Here is a 19,966-nt window from a genome sequence, read left to right on the forward strand (position 1 = left end):
CACAGTGCTGTTAGGGAGGGAGTTCCAGGATTTTGACCCAGCGACAGCAAGTTAGAATGGTGAGTGGCTTGGAGAGGAACTTGCAGGTGGTGGTGTTCACATTCGTCTGCTGCCCTTGTCCTTCTAGATGGTGGAGGTCATGGGTTTGGAACATGATGTCAAAGGTGCCTTGGTAAGTTACTGCAGTGCATCTGTAGATGGTACACACTGCTGCCACTGTGTGTTGGTGGTGGAAGGAATGGATATTGAAGGTGGTGGGTGGGGTACCAATCGAGCGGGCTACTTTGTCCTGGACGGTGTCAAGCTTCTTGAGTGTTGTGGGAGTTGCATTCATCCAGGCAAATGGGGAATATTCCATCACACTCCTGACTTGTGCTTTGTACATGGTGGACAGGCAGAGAATCAGGAGGTGAGTTACTCGCTTCAGGATTCCTAGCATCTGACTTGCTCTTGTAGCCATAGTATTTATATGGCTAGTACAGTTCAGTTTCTTGTCAATGATAACCCCCAACTTGTTGATAGTGGAAGATTTAGTAATAGTAATGGCACTGAACAAGGGAAGATGGTTAGATTCTCTCTTCTTGAAATGACTATTGCCCGGCACTTGTGTGGTGTGAACGTTACTTTCCACTTGTCAGCCCAAACCTGGATATTGTCCAGGTCTTGTTGCATTTGGACATGAACTCCTTCAGTATCTAAGGAGTTGCGAATGGTGCTGAACATTGTGCAATCATCAGCGAACATCCCCATTTCTGACCTTATGATGGAGGGAAGGTCATTGATGAAGCAGCTGAAGATAGTTGGGCCTCAGACACTACCTTGAGGAACTCCTGCAGTGATGTCCTGGAGCTGAGATGACTGACCTCCAACAACCGCAACCATCTTCTTTTGTTCTAGGTATGACTCCAACCAGAAGAAAGTTTTCCCCCAGTTCCCATTGACTCCAGTTTTACTTGGGCTCCTTGATGCCACACTCAGTCAAATGCGGCCTTGATGTCAAGGGCAGTCACTCTCACCTCGCCTCAGGAGTTCAGCTCTTTTGTCTATGTTTGAACCAAGGCTGTAATGAGGTCAGGAGCTGAGTGGCCCTGGCAGAACCCAAACTGAGTCATTGAGTAGGTTATTGCTGAGTAAGTGCCGCTTGATAACCCCTGTTGATGACCCCTTCTATCACTTTAGTGATGATCAAGAGTAGACCGATTGGGTGGTAATTGGCCAGGTTGGATTTATCCTGATTTTTGTGGACAGGACATACCTAGACAATTTTCCACATAGCCGGGTAGATGTCTGTGTTGTAGCTGTACTGGAACAGCTTGGCTATGGGCGCGGCAAGTTCTGGAGCTAGTTTGCAAGTTGAATTCTTCAACACTATTGATAGAATATTGTCAGGGCCCATAGCCTTTGCAGTATCCAGTGCCTTCAGTCGTTTCTTAATATCATGTGGAGTGAATCGAATTGGCTGAAGACTGGCATCTGTGATGCTGGGGAGCTCTGAAGGAGGCCGAGATGGATCATCCACTCGGCACTTCTGGCTGAGGATTGTAGCAAATGCTTCAGCCTTATCTTTTGCACTGATGTGCTGGGCTCCTCCATCATTGAGGATGGGGATATTTGTGGAGCCTCCTCCTCCAGTGAGTTGCTTAATTGTCCACCAGCATTCACAACTGGATGTGGCAGGACTGCAGAGCTTAGATCTGACCCGTTGGTTTGGGATCGCTTAGCTCTGTGTATCACTTGCTTCTTTCTCTGTTTGGCACACAAGTAGTCCTGTGTTGTAGCTTCACCAGGTTGACACCTCATTTTTAGGTGTGCCTGGTGCTGCTCCTGGCATGCCCTCCTGCACTCTTCATTGAACCAGTGTTGATCCCCTGGCTTGATGGTAATGGTAGAGTGGGAGATATGCCGGGCCATGAGGTTTCAGATTGTGTTCAAATACAATTCTGCTGCTGCTGATGGCCCACAGCAGCTCATGGATGTCCAGTCTTGAGTTGCTAGATCTGTTCGAAATCTACCCCATCTAGCACGGTGGTAGTGCCACACAACATGATGGAGGGTAAACTCAATGTAAAGGTGGGACTTCATCTTCATAAAGACTGTGGTAGTCACTCCCACCAATACTGTCATGGACAGATTCATCTACAACAGGTAGATTAGTGAAGATGAGGTCAAGTATGTTTTTCCCTCTTGTTGGTTCCCTCACCACCTGCTGCAGACCCAGTCTAGCAGCTATGTCCTTTAGGACTCGGCCAGTTTGGTCAGTAGTGGTGCTACTGAGCCACTCTTGGTGATGGACATTGGAGTCCCCCAACTAGAGTACATTCTGCACCCTTGTCACCCTCAGTGCTTCCTCCAAGTGGTGTTCAACATGGAGGAGCACAGATTCATCAGCTGAGGTAGGGCGGTACGTGGTAATCAGCAGGAGGCTTCCTTGCCCATGTTTGACCTGATGCCATGAGACTTCATGGGGCCCAAAGTCGACGTGGAAGACTCCCAGGGCAATTCCCTCCCATCTGTATCCCACTGTGCCCACACCTCTGCTGGGTCTGTCCTGCTGGTGGGACAGGACATACCCAGGGATGGTGGTGGTGGTGTCTGAGACATTATCTTTAAGATGAGGATGACTATGTCAGGCTGTTGCTTGTCTAGTCTGTGAGACAGCTCTCCCAATTTTGGCACTAGCCCCCAGATGTTAGTAAGGGGGACTTTGCAGGGTTGACAGGGCTGAGATTGCCGTTGTCGTTTCTGGTGCCTAGGTTGATGCCAAGTGGTCCATCTGGTTTCATTCCTTTTTGTAGACTTTGTAGTGGTTTTGTTACAACTGAGTGGCTTGTTCAGCAATTTCAGAGGGCATTTAAGTAGCACAATGGCACTGCCTGACCTCCATTACCTACCCCCTCCATATCTCACTTACCTCCTCCAGCCCCAAAATCCTCCAAGATATCGGTGCTTCTCTCATTCTGCCCTCTTACATATCCTGATTTTAACCACTCCACAATCAATGTTCATGGCTTCTGCTGCCTGGGCCCCTACATCCCTACCTAAACCTCTCCATCTCTCTTTCCTCCTTTAAAACGTTGCTTAAAACCCACCTGTGTGACCAGGCTTTTCACCACCTGTTCTAATAATATCTTTACAGGGCTCATTGTCAAGTTTTATTTAATAACGTTGTGGCGAGGCACCTTTGGGCAGGTTTTACTGTGTTAATATTGTAAACAAGTACAAATTGTTGTTGTTATTAGGTGGACACACTTTCCAGCTCTCGATAGAACCTTCCAGAACTGGCCTACATGCAAATGAACAATGAAATACAGCAGAGGGGCAGCGAATCCCCATTGGATACAGTAGGCCCAGACTCGCAGAGTTGGGCCTCGAGAGAGGATCCAGACAGGAAGCAGGAGTTTGACAATGAACCCGAATACAAGAAGCAACTCTACAGGCAAGTGTAGGGGAGCTAGTGACATAGAAACATGACCTCATTCATTATTAGAGGGCTTTGATAGTGTTGTGGTGTCGGAGGCCCTGTCTGCCCTCTCAGGTGGATGTAAAGATCCCACAGCCACTATTTTGAAGAAGAGCAGGGGAGTTCTCCCCGGTGCCCTGGCCAATATTTATCCCTCAAACAACATCACTAAAACAGGATTGTACTGTCATTATCTCATTGCTGTATCTGGGATCTTGCTGTGCACAAATTGGCTGCCACATTTCCTACATGACAACGGTGACTATACTATTTCAACTATTTCAAGCGTTTTGGGACATTCCAAGGTTGGGAAAGGAGCTATTGAAAATTCATTCTTTTTTCTTTTCTGGGTGACTTTTATTAAGGGGATGGATACTCCCTTCCTGTAGGCTAGACCCTACCTATCGAAACGCAAACAAATGAAGCATTGACTGGCATGAGTCATAGTTTAGGGACCCCTCTCCCACTGTAAAATTGCACCGGTGTCCTACTGGAATTGAACTGGAACCTTGTTACCTCCTTCCCCCTAAACCCTATGGGATCTCGAACACCCAGTGACCATTCAAGAGCTCCTGCTAGACCTCACTCCTTCCAGCTTCGGTGTAAAGAATCTGGGATTCGGGGGAATGTGGCTATTTGGCTGCTTCACCCTCTCACCCCACCCCTGCTACCCCTGCTGCTGAGCTGCTGAGAATTACTGCAGCCCTTTAAAGGCTGCAGCACAGGTAGTTTCTCCCTCCCAGCCAGCGGTTAACCAACCGAAAAGGCGGGCTTTCTGTAATTCGAACCTGCCACTTGAGGCATTCTGGGAGATACTTTTGGTTTCACGGTGACAGTTGTTTGGAGAAACCTGTCCTCAAGTCACCAATGAGCGGAGAATCCAACCCAGACTCTCTATCAGGCACATCTCCCTCCCAATATAACAAAATTGTTTGCAATGCATTTTTATACGCGCCTGTGAGATCCTATATTTACACTGAGAATACAAGAGATAGGAGCAGGAGTAGACCTTTTGGCCCATCTAGCCTGCTCCACCATTCAATACAATCGTGGCTGATTATTAGTCTTAACTCCAATTTCCTGCCCAACTCCTCATACCCTCAATTCGCTGAGAAACCAAAAATCTCGGCCGTAAAAATATTCAACAATGAAGCATTCACAACCCTCTGGGTAGAAAATTCCAAAGATTCCCTTTGAGTGAAGAAATTTCTCCTCATCTCAGCCCTAAATGATTGGCCCCTTATCCTGAGACTGTGTCCCCGCGTTTTAGATTCCCCCGACCAGCAGAAACAATCTCTCAGCGTCCACCCAGTCAAACCCCCTCAGGACCTTGTAGGTTTTAGTGAGATCGCCTCTCATTCTTCCAAACTTCAGACGACAGCACAACGACTCGCTGCGTAGAATTTATTTTCTCCAGTATGGCCAACTCAACTTGACTCAATACCTTTCACCTCATCAGAATCTGCCAACCTGTGTCCAGAGGTGTGAGCATGTGGGGCATTTTCCCACCGGAAGGCTGATTTTTGGATACTAAAAAGACTGGATAATGTCAACTATAACCATAAGACCATAAGACATCAGAGCAGAAATTAGGCCATTCGGCCCATTGAATCTGCTCCGCCATTCAATCATGGCTGATAAGTTGCTCAACCCCATTCTCCCCGTAACCTTTGATCCCCTTACCAAGTCACCTTGCCGATCAGCCAATCATTTAGGACTGAGACAAAGAGAAATTTCTTCAATCAAAGGGTTATGAATCTTTGGAATTTTCTACCCAGAGGGTTGTGGATGTTTCGTATTATATTTACGGCTGAGATTTTCAGTCTCTCAGCGAATCGAGGGTATGGGGAGTGGGCAGGAAATTGGAGTTAAGACTAATGATCATCACAAGTCATCTCATCTTTTCCAGAACAATAAAACCAGAGGGTACGGCCTGTACTTGAAGGGGGGGAGTTCTGAACTAGTCAGGGGAAACAATATGTCAGTGAGAGTGTCGTCAATCAATAAAACAAGTTCCTTCTGTAAGAGGAAACACCTTCTCTGAATCTACTCTACCAAACTCTTTCACTGTCTTAACGATCCCTATTCAGTCTCCCTCAGCCTTGCCTTTTCTGGAGAAGCGAATCCAGCCTTTCCTGATAAATATAACCTCTCGGTCCCAGAGGGTGGATTCCGTTCACGTTTGACTTCCCTTTTTGTTTTCCCACAGGATTTTCAGCCCCCGGGTAGCCGAATCCTTTCTTCAACCAGAGCTCAGAAACCCGCTGGCAAACCCCTGGATTCAGCAGATCCTGGAGAGGATGGGAGGTGAGTGAAGGACGTTCCTCAGGGACTGTTTTTAAAGAAGTGCAGTCACAGGATGTGGGTGTCGCTGGTTGGGCCAGCATTTATTGCCCATCCCTAGTTGCCCTTGAGAAGGTGGTGGTGAGCTGCCTCCTTGAACCGTTGCAGTCCATGTGGTGTAGGTACACCCACAGTGCTGTTAGGGAGGTAGTTCCAGGATTTTGACTCAGCGACAGTGAACGGCCAATATATTTCCAAGTCAGGATGGTGAGTGACTTGGAGGGGAACTTCCGGGTGGTGGTGTTCCCATCTATCTGCTGCCCTTGTCCTTCTAGGTGAGTTTGGAAGGTGTTGTCTAAGGAGCCTTGGTGAATTCCTGCAGTGCATCTTGTAGATGGTACACACTGCTGCTACTGTGCATGGATTTGGAAGTTGCTGGGTAATAGCATCAGTCTCAGTACATTCCAGAGCCCTGTGACAGACACTCCGTTTATTATAGTTCACACCTTAATCGGTTATACAAATTGTAAAGATACAGATCGGAGAGCTTGGGATTTACTTTGAAATAGAGAATCACAACTGTCTTTACTGAAAAATATCTGACATACCATCCACCCCAACCCAGTTACTTTTGACACTATTTCTCTCTGGTTCATTTGCCCCAGCAGCTAAAGACAGGGACTGTCCAATCCTACACCATCCATGGAGAAACGTAGAGACAGTGAGGTGATAAAACACCAAATTCTATCCAGTCCACCTCCTACCATCCTTGTCCTGACATGTTAGAATGATTATTGAGAAGAGCTGGGGAGTTCTCTCCATGTCCTGGTTAGTATATATCCCTTTATCAACATCACTAAATATAGATTATTTTCTACACTACAACAGTGACTACACTTCAAAATTACTTCGTTGGCTGCAAGGCACTTTAGGGTTACCTAAGGTCGTGAAAATTGCCATAGAAACACAAATCCGCAGTTTTTTTGTTTTTATCTTTTTTCTGTTTGTTGACCAATCACAGTGATCAATCTCTATCAATGAGTCTACAACAGAACCAGACCTGAGGTGAGGAAATCCCCCAGTGGGGGAGAGATTTGGGAACCATAGGTCCAATCACCTGTTCCTCCATCGCACACTGCACTCAGCACCTCGTGTCCCAAATTACTCAGATACCGGATCCCAAAATGTTATTTTCTGATCGAGCCTCTAATTGACATTTGAATGAATCAATATTAACCTCTCCACTATAGACAACAGTCTCACTGACATATTGTTTCCCCAGATTAGTTTAGAGGCTCCCCCCCCACCACCACCCACTTCAAGTACAGGTACTGGATTTTACTGTTCTGGACAAGATGAGACGGCTTGTTACAGTCAACATTATCCAGTCCCTTTAGAATGCAAAAATCAACATTCCAGTGGGAAAATGCCCCACATGCTCACACCTCCGGACACAGGTGGGCAGATTGGGATGAGGTGAAAGGTATTGAGTCAAGTTGGGTTGGTCACATTGGAGAAAATAAATTTTTACGCAGCGAGTGGTTGTGATCTGGAACGCGCTGCCTGAAAGAGGGGGGGTGGAAGCAGATTCAAGAGGACCTTGTTAAAGGGAATTAGATCGAGAAATGAAAAAGCAAATTACAAGGCTCTAGGGGAAAGAGCAGGGGGAGTGGGATTGATTGGATAGCGCTTTCAAAGAGACAGCATTGGCACAATGGGCTGAATGGTCTCCTCCTGTGCTGTAAGATTTTCTTTTTATTTGGGGCCTGGATTTTACAGTCCCTCCCGCCCGGTGGGACATTATGGTCCTGCCGGACGAAATGGAGATTTAAGTAGCTCACCACACCCACCCCCCCTGCCCGGGGAGGGGTGGGGGGAGACACACCGATGTGGGGGCCATAAAACCCTGGCCATGGGGTCACCCAAGCTGAGATCAGCTAAATTGGTTCTAAGAAAAAGGATTGTGTTTACATATTGAGCTATTTCTGTTGGAGGTGTGAATGGCATACGGAACAGGGAATTTATTTTTAGGCATGGATTGACATAAGCCGATTGGTCCTCCATCTTGTGAGGTGTAGTTTGCTCCAAGCTGCTCAATGCTCAATTCTCTTGAGACAGCCTCACCTCTTGTCTCATTCGTTTTGCTCCCTCAGGGCAGGTGACTGCTGAAGATCTATGGCAAACCATCAGAGAAGATTCCAGAAGCCACTGGTCTCTGGCCTGTTCACAACAATTGCAGGTAAAAGAACGATACAGGGTACGAGAAAAAAGCTGCTCAGTCCATCAACCAGCTCCTTCTCCAAACCAATCAGAATCAACCTCATCTCCCGGGAATCTCCCCGACTACACCCACTGTATGAGAAACAAGACAATATCAGGAAGGTATTGAATGATGTGGGCACCATAACCATGCCTGATCCTGCCTCACCCCTCACAAACTTGTAAACAGGTCCCTGGGCAGTGACCAGAAACAAAGGCTGGACTTTAATGCCCTCCCCCTTGGTGAGTTTGGTCATGACGGGGCATTTAGTTAGGTGGGAGGGTGATGGGTGAGGACCCTGGTACCTTCCCACCTCCACCCCGATTAAATCAGTGGTGGGAAAGTTCCATCACCAATTGGACCCTCAGTGGGCAATTAATGCCCAATTTGGGGCTTCATCCCAACGCTGCTGCTATTAACCCAGCAGCAGGCAGGGGGGGCTCTCGCAGCGAGTACGAGACATAAACCTGTATGGAGTTGCCTCCGGGCTCCCAACGGGGGGTCCCTTGTTCAAAGGCAATGCCTGATTGAGGGTCCTGAGGTCAGGAAGATGGGGGATGGGGGGGGTGTTGCTGCTGGGAGCTACCCATTGCCCTTCCTGCTGAACCCCTTCCCCCCAAACCTTACACCGGGGACGCCCCTCCCCCCATCACACACCTGTGGGTGGGATCCAGCGATGATCCTAGGCCTTGGGTGGGTGCTCCCTTGCGGCACTGCCGTTCAGTAGAGCTGCTGGCTGCTGATTGGCCGACAGCTCTTGGAGGGCAGGATCTCAGCCCCTGGGCTCCTTGATTCCAGGCAAGGCCGGTCACTGGCCTGTCAAGTGCCTGGTTGGCACTTAATTCAGTGGAGGCCTTCCCCAAAGGGAAGCGACATGGGGATCTCGCTGGCTCTTCAACCGGCGGGCAAGACCCTCCTTGCCCCCCATCTAATACTGCCCAGAAACTCAGGGTAATTATCACAAAGCTACAGGTGCCAGCTGTGGCTCAGTGAGTACCACACTCTCTCTCTATCACCTTGGAGTCAGAAGGTTGCAGATTCGAGCCTTGGTCACTCCAGAGACTTGAGCCCATAATCCAAGCTGACATGCACAGTGCAGCACTAGGGGGAGTGCCACACTGTCGGAGGTGCTGTCTCTCAGGCGAGATGTTAAACTGAGGCCTTGTCTGCCTCAGGGGGAGGTAGAAGGTCCCCGGTCACTATTTGAAGAGCAGGGAAGTGTATATCCTTCAACCAACATCACTAAAGCAGATGATGTGGTCATTATCACATTACTGGAGTTCTATGATCGATTATGAATCCCTGGTATGAGCTTAGGTTCTCTCAGTAACACTTGCGCATTCAGCTGGCTTGAGTTCTGCTGAAGCCTAGAGAGGGCCTGAAAGGTGGAATTCATGGGGTAAAGCCACAGACTCTTTCAGACACTCCACCATAGGCTGGATGATTTGGCCATCGCTCTTCCACACAGGAGTGTATAGGCTCAAAGCAAGGGGAGTGCTGGGGATAGGTTAGGAAATTAATAACCCACAGAAGCTCAAATCCTATTGGTGCAAATTGAAACTTGGTTCAAAAAGGTCTGGGAATGAAAAGATGTTTCAATTGAAAATGACCATGAATCTGTTGGATTAACGTAAAAACACATCTGGTTCACAAATGTCCCTCTTCAGGAGAAATCTACCGTCATTACCCGGTCTGGCCTACATATTACTTCAGATTCACAGCCGTGTGGTTAACTCTTAACTGCCCCTCTGAAATTGAATCAAAAGCCCCTACCAGGGGGTCCAGAAGGCAGCTCACCACCAGCTACCGCTGGGGGCAACTAGTGATTGGCAGCAAATGCTGCCCTTTTGGGGGTGGAAAGGTACTTCCTGACATTCCAGGTGGGAATCGGCCGTTCTGTCCCTGCTGGGAGCCTGGGATGTTGGAGGATATTTTACTCGCTCCGGGCTGACTTGAATAAAAGTCTTTAGGCTGCTTTGACTAACGCCCCTGTTGCATTGCTCCCCATGTCAGGGTGAAGGCTGGGACAAGTGGGATGGAACAAGGGCCCTTAAACACTCGTGGCACGGGGTTGGCAGAATGCACAGAGCTGCACAGATACAGCAAGGACACGCCGCTGCAATGCTCAGCGCAAATCCGTTGCACGACTTGAACGACAGCGTGGGGCAGGAGGGGCCAAGGAGGTTCCTGGTACCAGGACTCATGACCATTCTGACCGGCTCCTGTGACAGGAACGACGAGGTACAGGTTGGGGCTTCCCAAAAGGATGGGGGTGGGGTAGGGAATTAACAATGTGGGGGAGGGGTGGGGGCTCAAATGAAATCAACTTCTTTGATGAAGCTAAAATAGATTGCATTACGGTGTCCGCTATGACTCGGGGTGAAGCACATTCTCCCTCGCTCAGGCCTGAGTCATATGATCGTAAGTGCAGTCACACTCCAGAGATTTGAACACAAAGTGTTTGAACGCTCCAGTGCAGTACTGAGGGAGTGCTGCATTGTCAGAGGGTCAGTACTGAGGGAGTGCTGCACTGTCAGAGGGTCAGTACTGAGGGAGTGCCACACTGTCAGAGGGTCAGTACTGAGGGAGTGCTGCACTGTCAGAGGGTCAGTACTGAGGGAGTGCCACACTGTCAGAGGGTCAGTATTGAGGGAATGCTGCACTGTCAGAGGGTCAGTACTGAGTGAGTGCTGCACTGTCAGAAGGTCAGTCCTGTGGGATTGCCACACTGTCGGAGGATCAGTACTGAGGGAGTGTTGCACTGTCAGAGGGTCAGTACTGAGGGAGTGCCGAACTGTCAGAGGGTCAGTACTGAGGGAGTGCCACATTGTTGGAGGGTCAGTACTGAGGGAGCGCTGCACTGTCAGAGGATCAGTACTGAGGGAGTGCTGCACTGTCAGAGGGTCAGTACTGAGGGAGTGCTGCACTGTCAGAGGGTCAGTATTGAAGGAGTGCCGCACTGTCAGAGGGTCAGTACTGAGGGAGTGCTGCACTGTCACAGGTCAGTACTGAGGGAGCGCTGCACTGTCAGAGGGTCAGTACTGAGGGAATGCTGCACTGTCAGATGTTCAGTACTGAGGGAGTGCTGCACTGTTAAGGGTCAGTACTGAGGGAGTGCCGCACTGTCAGAGGGTCAGTACTGAGGGAGTGCCGCACTGTCGGAGGGTCAGTACTGAGGGAATGCCGCACTGTCGGAGGGTCAGTACTGAAGGAATACCAATGAAACAGGGTCAGTGATGTGGGAGTGCCGCATTGTCGGAGGTTCAGTATTGAAGGAGTGCCGCACTGTCGGAGGTTCAGTACTGAGGGACTGCTGCACTGTCAGAGGGTCAGTATTGAAGGAGTGCTGCACTGTCGGAGGGTCAGTACTGACGGAGCGCTGCACTGTCGGAGGGTCAGTACTGAGGGAGTGCCACACTGTCGGAGGGTCAGTACTGAGGGAGCGCTGCACTGTCAGAGGGTCAGTACTGAGGGAGTGCCGCACTGTCGCAAGGTCAGTACTGAGGGAGTGCTGCACTGTCAGAGGGTCAGTATTGAAGGAGTGCCACATTGTCGGAGGGTCAGTACTGAGGGAGTGCTGCACTGTCAGAGGGTCAGTACTGAGGGAGTGCTGCACTTTCACAGGTCAGTACTGAGGGAGGGCTGCATTGTCAGAGGGTCAGTACTGAGGGAGTGCCACACTGTCAGAGATTCAGTACTGAGGGAGTGCTGCTTTGTCAGAGGGTCAGTACTGCCATGCTCCCTCAGTACAGCACTGGGCTGTCAGCCTGGATTATCCAGCCTGGAGTGGGAGTTGAGCCTATGACCTTCTGACTCTAAGGCGACAGTGTTCATCTGTGTGATAGAGAATGGAAAAACTGAAAATAAAACAGTCGGACTGCTGTACAATACCAATTGTTCACCGGCTTCCCTCTTGAGAGGGATCCTGCCTCCTTAATCATGCTGCACACGGACATGACTGTCGTCCATATTCATGCCTGGCTGAGTACAGCCTCATATTAATACAGTGACCGTCAGCCTGGCTCCTACCCTGTAACATAACAATGTCTGTGATTAAATTAACAACAACCTCATAGAATGAAGCAACTCTGCTGGACACCATTCAGCCCATCATGCCTCTGCTGGAAGTTTGGTAGAGGGTACGGTTCCAGGGTCAAGGGTCTTCAGCTATGTGGATAGATTGGAGAAGCTGGGACTGTTTTCCTTGGAGAAAAGAAGGTTGAGAGGAGATTTGATAGAGATATTCAGAATCATGAGGGGTCTGGACAGAGTAGATAAGGAGAAACTGTTCCCACTGGCGGAAGGATCGAGAGCGAGACAGCACAGATTTAAAGTGATTGGCAAAAGAAGCAATGGAGACATGAGGAGCGACACAGCGAGTGGTTAGGATCTGGAATGCGCTGCCTGAGAGTGTGGCAGAGGTAGGGTCACCCAAGGCTTTCAACAGTGAATTGGATAATTATCTGGAAAGAAAAGATTTGCAGGGCTGCAGGAAAGGGGTGGGGTTGTGAGACGAGGTGAGCCAGCAGGGAGACAATGGGCTGAATGGCCTCCTTCAATGCTGTAACCACTCTCATTCCATTCTATGAATTTCCTTTTGAAAGTTACTGTTGAATCTGAGATCTGACAGCACATTCCAGATCACAACAAATCGCTGTTTAAAATCGCCCCCCCCCCCCCCCGACCCTTTAGCAATTATCTTGAATCTGTGTCCTCTAGTTACAGACCCTCCTTCCACTGGAAACATCTTCTCTTCATTTAGTTCATCAAAACTAAAGGAATGTATAAAAGTCCAATAACATTACATGGCGGTTGAGTGAATACTACTTTTGCTTAAAGCAGCAATTTTTGAGATTGCTTGGAAATATTTAAGTCCCAGCAAGCGGCACACTTGGCTGGAAGGAAAGGCGTTGGTATCTTCTTTACACTGAGAGATGTTGAGTGACAGGAGATCTTTGCACCCAGCACCTGTGTGAAATGGTGTACACTTTGGATTGGCGGATTATCTTTCGGGACAATCCCTTAGCTCACTGACATTTCCTCCTTCAGCTCCAGGAATTCAATACGGAACCGAAATATGAGAAAATGACTCGACAATCATTGACACCGACTCCAGCTGGAATCAATTGGGATGGAAAAAACTATCGGTATGGAAGGGGAAAAGGGAAAGATTCCCATGATACAGATTGTGAAATGTTGTCAACCTTTAGGATGCATCCTGACTGCAGATAGGCTCCCAACCTCAAGGGCGACGGAATAATTTTCAACAGGCTTCCCAGTTGGTGCTGTGTTTGTCCTGGGAGTGTTTGATGTGGACAGTGTAGAGGGAGCTTTACTCTGTATCTAACCCCGTGCTGTACCTGTCCTGGGAGTGTTTGATAGGGACAGTGTAGAGGGAGCTTTACTCTGTGCCTAAACCTGTGCTGTACCTGTCCTGGGAGTGTTTGATGGGGACAGTGTAGAGGGAGCTTTACTCTGTATCTAACCCCGTGCTGTACCTGTCCTGGGAGTGTTTGATGGGGACAGTGTAGAGGGAGCTTTACTCTGTATCTAACCCCGTGCTGTACCTGTCCTGGGAGTGTTTGATGGAGGCAGTGTAGAGGGAGCTTTACTCTGTATCTAACCCCGTGCTGTACCTGTCCTGGGAGTGTTTGATGGGGACAGTGTAGAGGGAGCTTTACTCTGTATCTAACCCCATGCTGTACCTGTCCTGGGAGTGTTTGATGGGGACAGTGTAGGAGGAGCTTTACTCTGTATCTAACCCCGTGCTGTACCTGTCCTGGGAGTGTTTGATGGGGACGGTGTAGAGGGAGCTTTACTCTGTATCTAACCCCGTGCTTTACCTGCCCTGGGAGTGTTTGATGGGGACGGTGTAGAGGGAGCTTTACTCTGTATCTAACCCCGTGCTTTACCTGCCCTGGGAGTGTTTGATGTAACAGTTTAGAGAGAATTTTATCCTGTATCTAACCCTGTGCAGTACCTGTCCTGGGAGTGTTTGATGGGGACAGTGTAGAGGGGTCTTTACTCTGTATCTAACCCCGTGCTGTACCTGTCCTGGGAGTGTATGATGGGGACAGTGTAGAGGGAGCTTTACTTTGTATCTAACCCCGTGCTGTACCTGTCCTGGGAGTGTTTGATGGGGACAGTGTAGAGGGAGCTTTACTCTGTATCTAACCCCGTGCTGTACCTGTCCTGGGAGTGTTTGATGGGGACAGTGTAGAGGGGGCTTTACTCTGTATCTAACCCCGTGCTGTACCTGCCCTGGGAGTGTTTGATGGGGACAGTGTAGAGGGAGCTTTATTCTGTATCTAACCCCGTGCTGTACCTGTCCTGGGAGTGTTTGATGTGGACAGTGTAGAGGGAGCTTTATTCTGTATCTAACCCCGTGCTGTACCTGTCCTGGGAGTGTTTGATGGGGACGGTGTAGAGAGAGCTTTACTCTGTATCTAACCCCGTGCTGTACCTGTCCTGGGAGTGTTTGATGTGGACAGTGTAGAGGGAGCTTTACTCTGTATCTAACCCCGTGCTGTACCTGTCCTGGGAGTGTTTGATGGGGACGGTGTAGAGAGAGCTTTACTCTGTATCTAACCCCGTGCTGTACCTGTCCTGGGAGTGTTTGATGTGGACAGTGTAGAGGGAGCTTTACTCTGTATCTAACCCCGTGCTGTACCTGTCCTGGGAGTGTTTGATGTGGACAGTGTAGAGGTAGCTTTACTCTGTATCTAACCCCATGCTGTACCTGTCCTGGGAGTGTTTGATGTGGACAGTGTAGAGGGAGATTTACTCTGTATCCAACCCCGTGCTGTACCTGTCCTGGGAGTGTTTGATGGGGACGGTGTAGAGGGAGATTTACTCTGTAACTAACCCCGTGCTGTACCTGTCCTGGGAGTGTTTGATGGGGACAGTGTAGAGGGAGCTTTACTCTGTATCTAACCCCGTGCTGTACCTGTCCTGGGAGTGTTTGATGGGGACAGTGTAGAGGGAGATTTACTCTGTATCTAACCCCGTGCTGTACCTGTCCTGGGAGTGTTTGATGGGGACAGTGTAGAGGGAGCTTTACTCTGTATCTAACCCCGTGCTGTACCTGTCCTGGGAGTGTTTGATGGGAAGGTGTTTCCAGATTGTTTCCTATTTTTCTCACAATATTCTCTTCTCTAGTTTTCTAACGGACGGTGAGATTTCTACTATTCAACCTTCAGCTTGGTGGAGACACATAAAAGGGGAGAAACATTCGGAGCTCAAACCAGTCAAAAGGGCTCAATTGCCCTCACACTGCACCCACACTAGAAGCTCTGAGACACACAGGGTCTCGCTTCAACCCATCCAGTTAAAAACAATTGGCATCAGTTGCTTTGGTAGCCATTAGCACTGACTGCCTCTGCATTCCTGGAGAAGTAGCCTAGGTACAGCTTTAACAGTGACTGGCCCTTAACACAATGAATCTCAGAAGGATTGTGACTATCATCGCTGATACTGATGAGATTCCACTTTAGCAACAATCCGATTTTTCAGTTGCCTTATTTAGTTTAGGCTTCACAATTGTGCTAAAGTTTATTTGCATAATCACAATGTAACACCCACCCAAATCAGAATGGACACGAATCACTTCTGTATTATCATCATTCCATTATAAAGTGTTCCTGGATGTATTTGAGAACAGGAACCTGGTTCAGTTTTGTGAATTCAGTTGAAAATTAGTTTGTCAGCCAGAGTAGGCGTTTTGCATCATGCTGTTTAGCCCTCAGCCAGTGAGTAACCTGATTTAACATCACGGGAATAACTTTAGAAGACCATACTGAACCGTTCAACAGTTTCATTGGTAGACACCCAACGGTTTCTTCTTGAATTAAAGGTCTGCCTGACAGGATAAATCTTTTAACCCGTGTGGACTCATATGTGTGTCTCAGAAAGTGAGCAGAGTTTGAACAGTGTTCCCAAACCAGCATAATCTGCGGAACCTCACCTGAGGGAGCACAGCTGTCTCTTGTCCCAGCCTAAAACACACACCACCGTGGGCCTTTTTGAGAACTCACTTGTCTTCACCTTTTGGTGCCTGTCCATGCTGATTGCACACTCCCTGCTCTGATTTGATTCATCCACAATGTGAGTACTGCATTTCAGAGTGCTCACTGCAACCCCTGAATCAAGCTGCTTTCTCCAATATGAAGCACAGTTTGCAATGATAGTCGCTCCAGTTTTATACTCTGCTCAGTTAGCTACTGGACAGCGGCGAAAATAGGACAAAGATAACTTGTATTTCTATAGCGCCTTCTATAGCTTCAGGGTGTTCCAAAATGCTTTGCAGCCAATGAAGAGCTTTTGAAGTGTAGTCACTATTGCAATGTAGGAAATGCAGCAGCCAATTCGCACACAGCAAGATCCCACAGAAAACAATGAGATAAATGAAAGATCACCTGTTTTTGGTTGGTTGGGGATTAAATATTGGCCAAGGACAGTGGGGAGAACTCGTCAGCTCTTCTTCAAAATAATGGCCAGGTTTTCTTTTATCTCTATTCCCTATCTCGCAAAAAATTGGTCATCTGACCTAATATCTCCCAATGTGACTCGGTGTCATGCTTTGTTTTATAATGCTCCTGTGAAATGCTTTGGAAACATTTTATTATATTAAAGTCACTATATAAATATAATTTGTTGCTGTTCTCCAGCTGATATAACAGGTGTGGCCTCAGTTCAACACCTCACCAACAGTGCAGCACTCCCTCAGTACTGACCCTCCAATGCAGCTGCACTCCCTCAGTACTGACACTTCAACACTACAACATTCACTCTGTACTGACCCTCCGACAGTGCAGCACTCCCTCAGTACTGACAGTTCAGCACTATAGCACTCACTCACTACTGACCCTCCGACAGTGCAGTGCTCCCTCAGTAATGACCCTCTGACAGTGCAGCACTCCTTTAGGTGACCCTCCGACAGTGCAGCACTTCCTTAGTATTGACCCTCTGACAGTCAATTGCTGCCTCAGTATTGACTCTCCGACAGTGCAGCACTTCCTCAGTACTGACGCTCTGACGGTGAAACATTCCCTCAGTACTGACCCTCTGACAGTGCAGCACTCCCTCAATACTGACCCTCCAACAGTGCAGCACTCCCTCAGTACTGGCCCTCTGACAGTGTGGCACTCTCTCTGTACTGAACCTTCGACAGTGCAGCACTGCCTCAGTACTGACCCTCCGACAGTGCAGCATTCCCTCAGTACTGACCCTCCAACAGTGCAGCACTCCCTCAGTAGTGACCCTCCAACAGTGCAGCACTCCCTCAGTACCAACCCTCCGACAGTGCAGCACTACCTCAGTACTGACCCTCCGACAGTGCAGCACTCCCTCAGTACTGACCCTCCGACAGTGCAGCACTCCCTCAGTACTGACCCTCTGACAGTGCAGCACTCCCTCAGTACTGACCCTCTGACATGCAGAACTCCCTCAGTACTGACCCTCCAATGCAGCTGCACTCCTTCAGTACTGACACTTCAACACTACAGCCTTCACTCTGTACTGACCCTCCGACAGTGCAGCACTCCCTCAGTACTGACAGTTCAGCACTATAGCACTCACTCACTACTGACCCTCCGACAGTGCAGTGCTCCCTCAGTAATGACCCTCTGACAGTGCAGCCCTCCTTTAGGTGACCCTCTGACAGTGCAGCACTTTCTTAGTACTGACCCTCTGACAGTCAATTGCTGCCTCAGTATTGACTCTCCGACAGTGCAGCACTCCCTCAGTACTGACGCTCTGACGGTGAAACATTCCCTCAGTACTGACCCTCTGACAGTGCAGCACTCCCTCAGTACTGACCCTCTGACAGTGCAGCATTCCCTCAGTACTGACCCTCTGACAGTGCAGCTCTACCTCAGTACTGACCCTCTGACAGTGCAGCGCTGCCTCAGTACTGACCCTCCGACAGTGCAGCACTCCCTCAGTACTGACCCTCTGACAGTGCAGCACTCCCTCAGTACTGACCCTCTGACAGTGCAGCACTCCCTCAGTACTGACCCTCTGACAGTGCAGCACTCCCTCAGTACTGACCCTCTGACAGTGCAGCACTCCCTCAGTACTGACCCTCTGACAGTGCAGCGCTGCCTCAGTACTGACCCCCTGACAATGCAGCGCTGCCTCAGTACTGACCCTCTGTCAGTGCAGCACACCCTCAGTACTGACCCTCTGACAGTGCAGCACTCCCTCAGTACTGACCCTCTGACAGTGCAGCACTCCCTCAGTACTGACCCTCCAACAGTTTGCCCATAGGAATACAGTCCGTAACCTGCCTATGACAAGCCTGCCAATTCTCAGCCTGTGCAGCCTGTACCCCTGATGCCTGTCAGCACCTTGAGGAGCGAGCGAGAGAGAGAGAGAGCGGGGAAAACTTGGCTTGAGGTTTCTCTGGGAGGAACGGTCTGCCCCTTTAAAAACCACATTGACTACTGCTGTCTGTAATCTTAAATGTCCTCAGGGCTTAAAGGAAGCTCACTTTTTGGGAACATGCAAACTGACTGTAACCTGAAGCTGCAAACTCAGTAACTGGAATAAAAATAACCGGTGTCCTATCACACTGGGACTGAACTGTGTGGGTGTCTGACACACCAGCTCGTGAACAGCCTGGTAGAAATCCCAAACTTCACCAAAAGGTATTCAAACTTTTCTTTATTTTTAAGAAAAATATATTAGTTTGGACTCCTTGTTAAATCTTCCTAATTAGCTTGGATTATGTTTCAAACCAAACTATGCATCAGAGGGCTGAGCAAAGATTCAAGTTGAACCACTTAAACTGTTTATTTAACTGAAGGAAGAACAAACTTGCATTCATATAGCACCTTACACCACCTCAGAACATTCCAATGCGTTTCCCGTGAACTCACGTCTCTCGATCAGTCGTGCAGGCCTCCATAGGATCTATTAGGTCCACCTGAGGTGGGTGGGGAGGGGTGGTGGGTGGGGGTGCGGTGCAGACAGACCTTGGCTTTAATGTCTCACCCCAATTTGTGCTCAGGTCTCTGGAGTGGGACTTGAACCCATGACCCTCTGACTCAGAGGCAACAGTGTTCCCCACTCAGGGACACAGGTCAATGACCAAGCCAGAGCCACAGTGCAGGGCTGAGGCTGTGGGAGGGAAGAGGAGGTCATTGAGCAACGGTGATAGTGAGTTTGGGTTGAGAGAGAGGCTGGGGGGGCAAAAGTGAAGTCTGGGGGGCAGGAGGAGTTCCTGGCTGTGAAATCCTGGGAAAGAGTGAGATAGAGGACATTCCTCAGTTTCAACATGGGGAGGATGAGGACATATTTGGAGTTCACAAGGGTCAAGAGGGGAGACTTCAAAGGAGCACTGACCAGACTAGCCTCAAGGAAGTGAAAAGAAGCTAGACACTGACAATTGTCAGGGGCAAATTAATTAAAGCTGCAAGATTTGAGGGAACCAGAGGGGGAGATGAGGAGTGTTTTTTTTTACAGTGTGAGTTGTTGTGATCTGGGAGATGCTGCCTCTAAGGGCGGTGGATGCAGATTCAATCGGAACTTTCAAAAGAGAATGGAAGAAACACTCGAAAAGGAAACAGGTTCACAAGACCCAAAGGGAAAGAGCAGCTGAACGCAGCGAATCAGATAACGCTTTCAAAGAGCCAGCATTACACACGATGGGCCGAGTGGCTTCCTGGTGGTGCCGTTTCGTTCTGCGTTTCGGTAAACCCTTCTCATCGGAGATGATTTGTGGCGGAAAGGAGACAGGACAATGAAGTGGATTTCGTAAGGAAACAGACACTGGGATCGAGCTCTGTAAAAACATGTTAGCAGCTTTGGGGCTGGAACGGTCACTGCCGAGGGTCTGTAGCCCTGCATTCGGCTGGTTGGCTGGGAGTTTGCTGAATTCAGCAGGTGCTTTGCTGAGAGTTTGCTGCAGGGTTTACTGATGTGTAGCAGGCGGAAGGGGCGGGTGATGTCCCGGAACCCGAAGC

At 49.0% G+C, this 19,966-nt stretch overlaps 2 protein-coding genes across 3 annotated transcripts in view; both read left to right on the forward strand.

Annotated features, from left to right (window-relative positions):
- The first annotated feature begins 3,287 nt into the window (after window positions 1-3,287).
- Window positions 3,288-15,369, forward strand: LOC121279733. The gene is made up of 6 exons (XM_041190991.1): window positions 3,288-3,436; window positions 5,670-5,767; window positions 7,897-7,982; window positions 10,017-10,244; window positions 13,053-13,150; window positions 15,162-15,369. Exons 1-6 carry the CDS (start codon window positions 3,288-3,290, stop codon window positions 15,367-15,369), a joined length of 867 nt encoding a protein of 288 aa, XP_041046925.1.
- Window positions 15,370-18,565: 3,196 nt separating this feature from the next.
- LOC121280288 (solute carrier family 41 member 1) overlaps window positions 18,566-19,966 on the forward strand; it is a 53,713-nt gene continuing 52,312 nt past the window's right edge. Inside the window, exon 1 of one of the 2 annotated variants that reach the window (XM_041192116.1) lies at window positions 18,566-18,649. The gene's annotated coding sequence lies outside the window, so the exon portion shown is untranslated. Of the gene's footprint in view, window positions 18,650-19,492; window positions 19,887-19,966 lie in introns of those variants that run through there. The other variant, XM_041192114.1, reaches the window with a different exon arrangement.

The sequence above is a fragment of the Carcharodon carcharias genome, chromosome 7 (assembly GCF_017639515.1).
Source record: "Carcharodon carcharias isolate sCarCar2 chromosome 7, sCarCar2.pri, whole genome shotgun sequence".
NCBI classification, from domain to species: Eukaryota; Metazoa; Chordata; class Chondrichthyes; order Lamniformes; family Lamnidae; genus Carcharodon; species Carcharodon carcharias.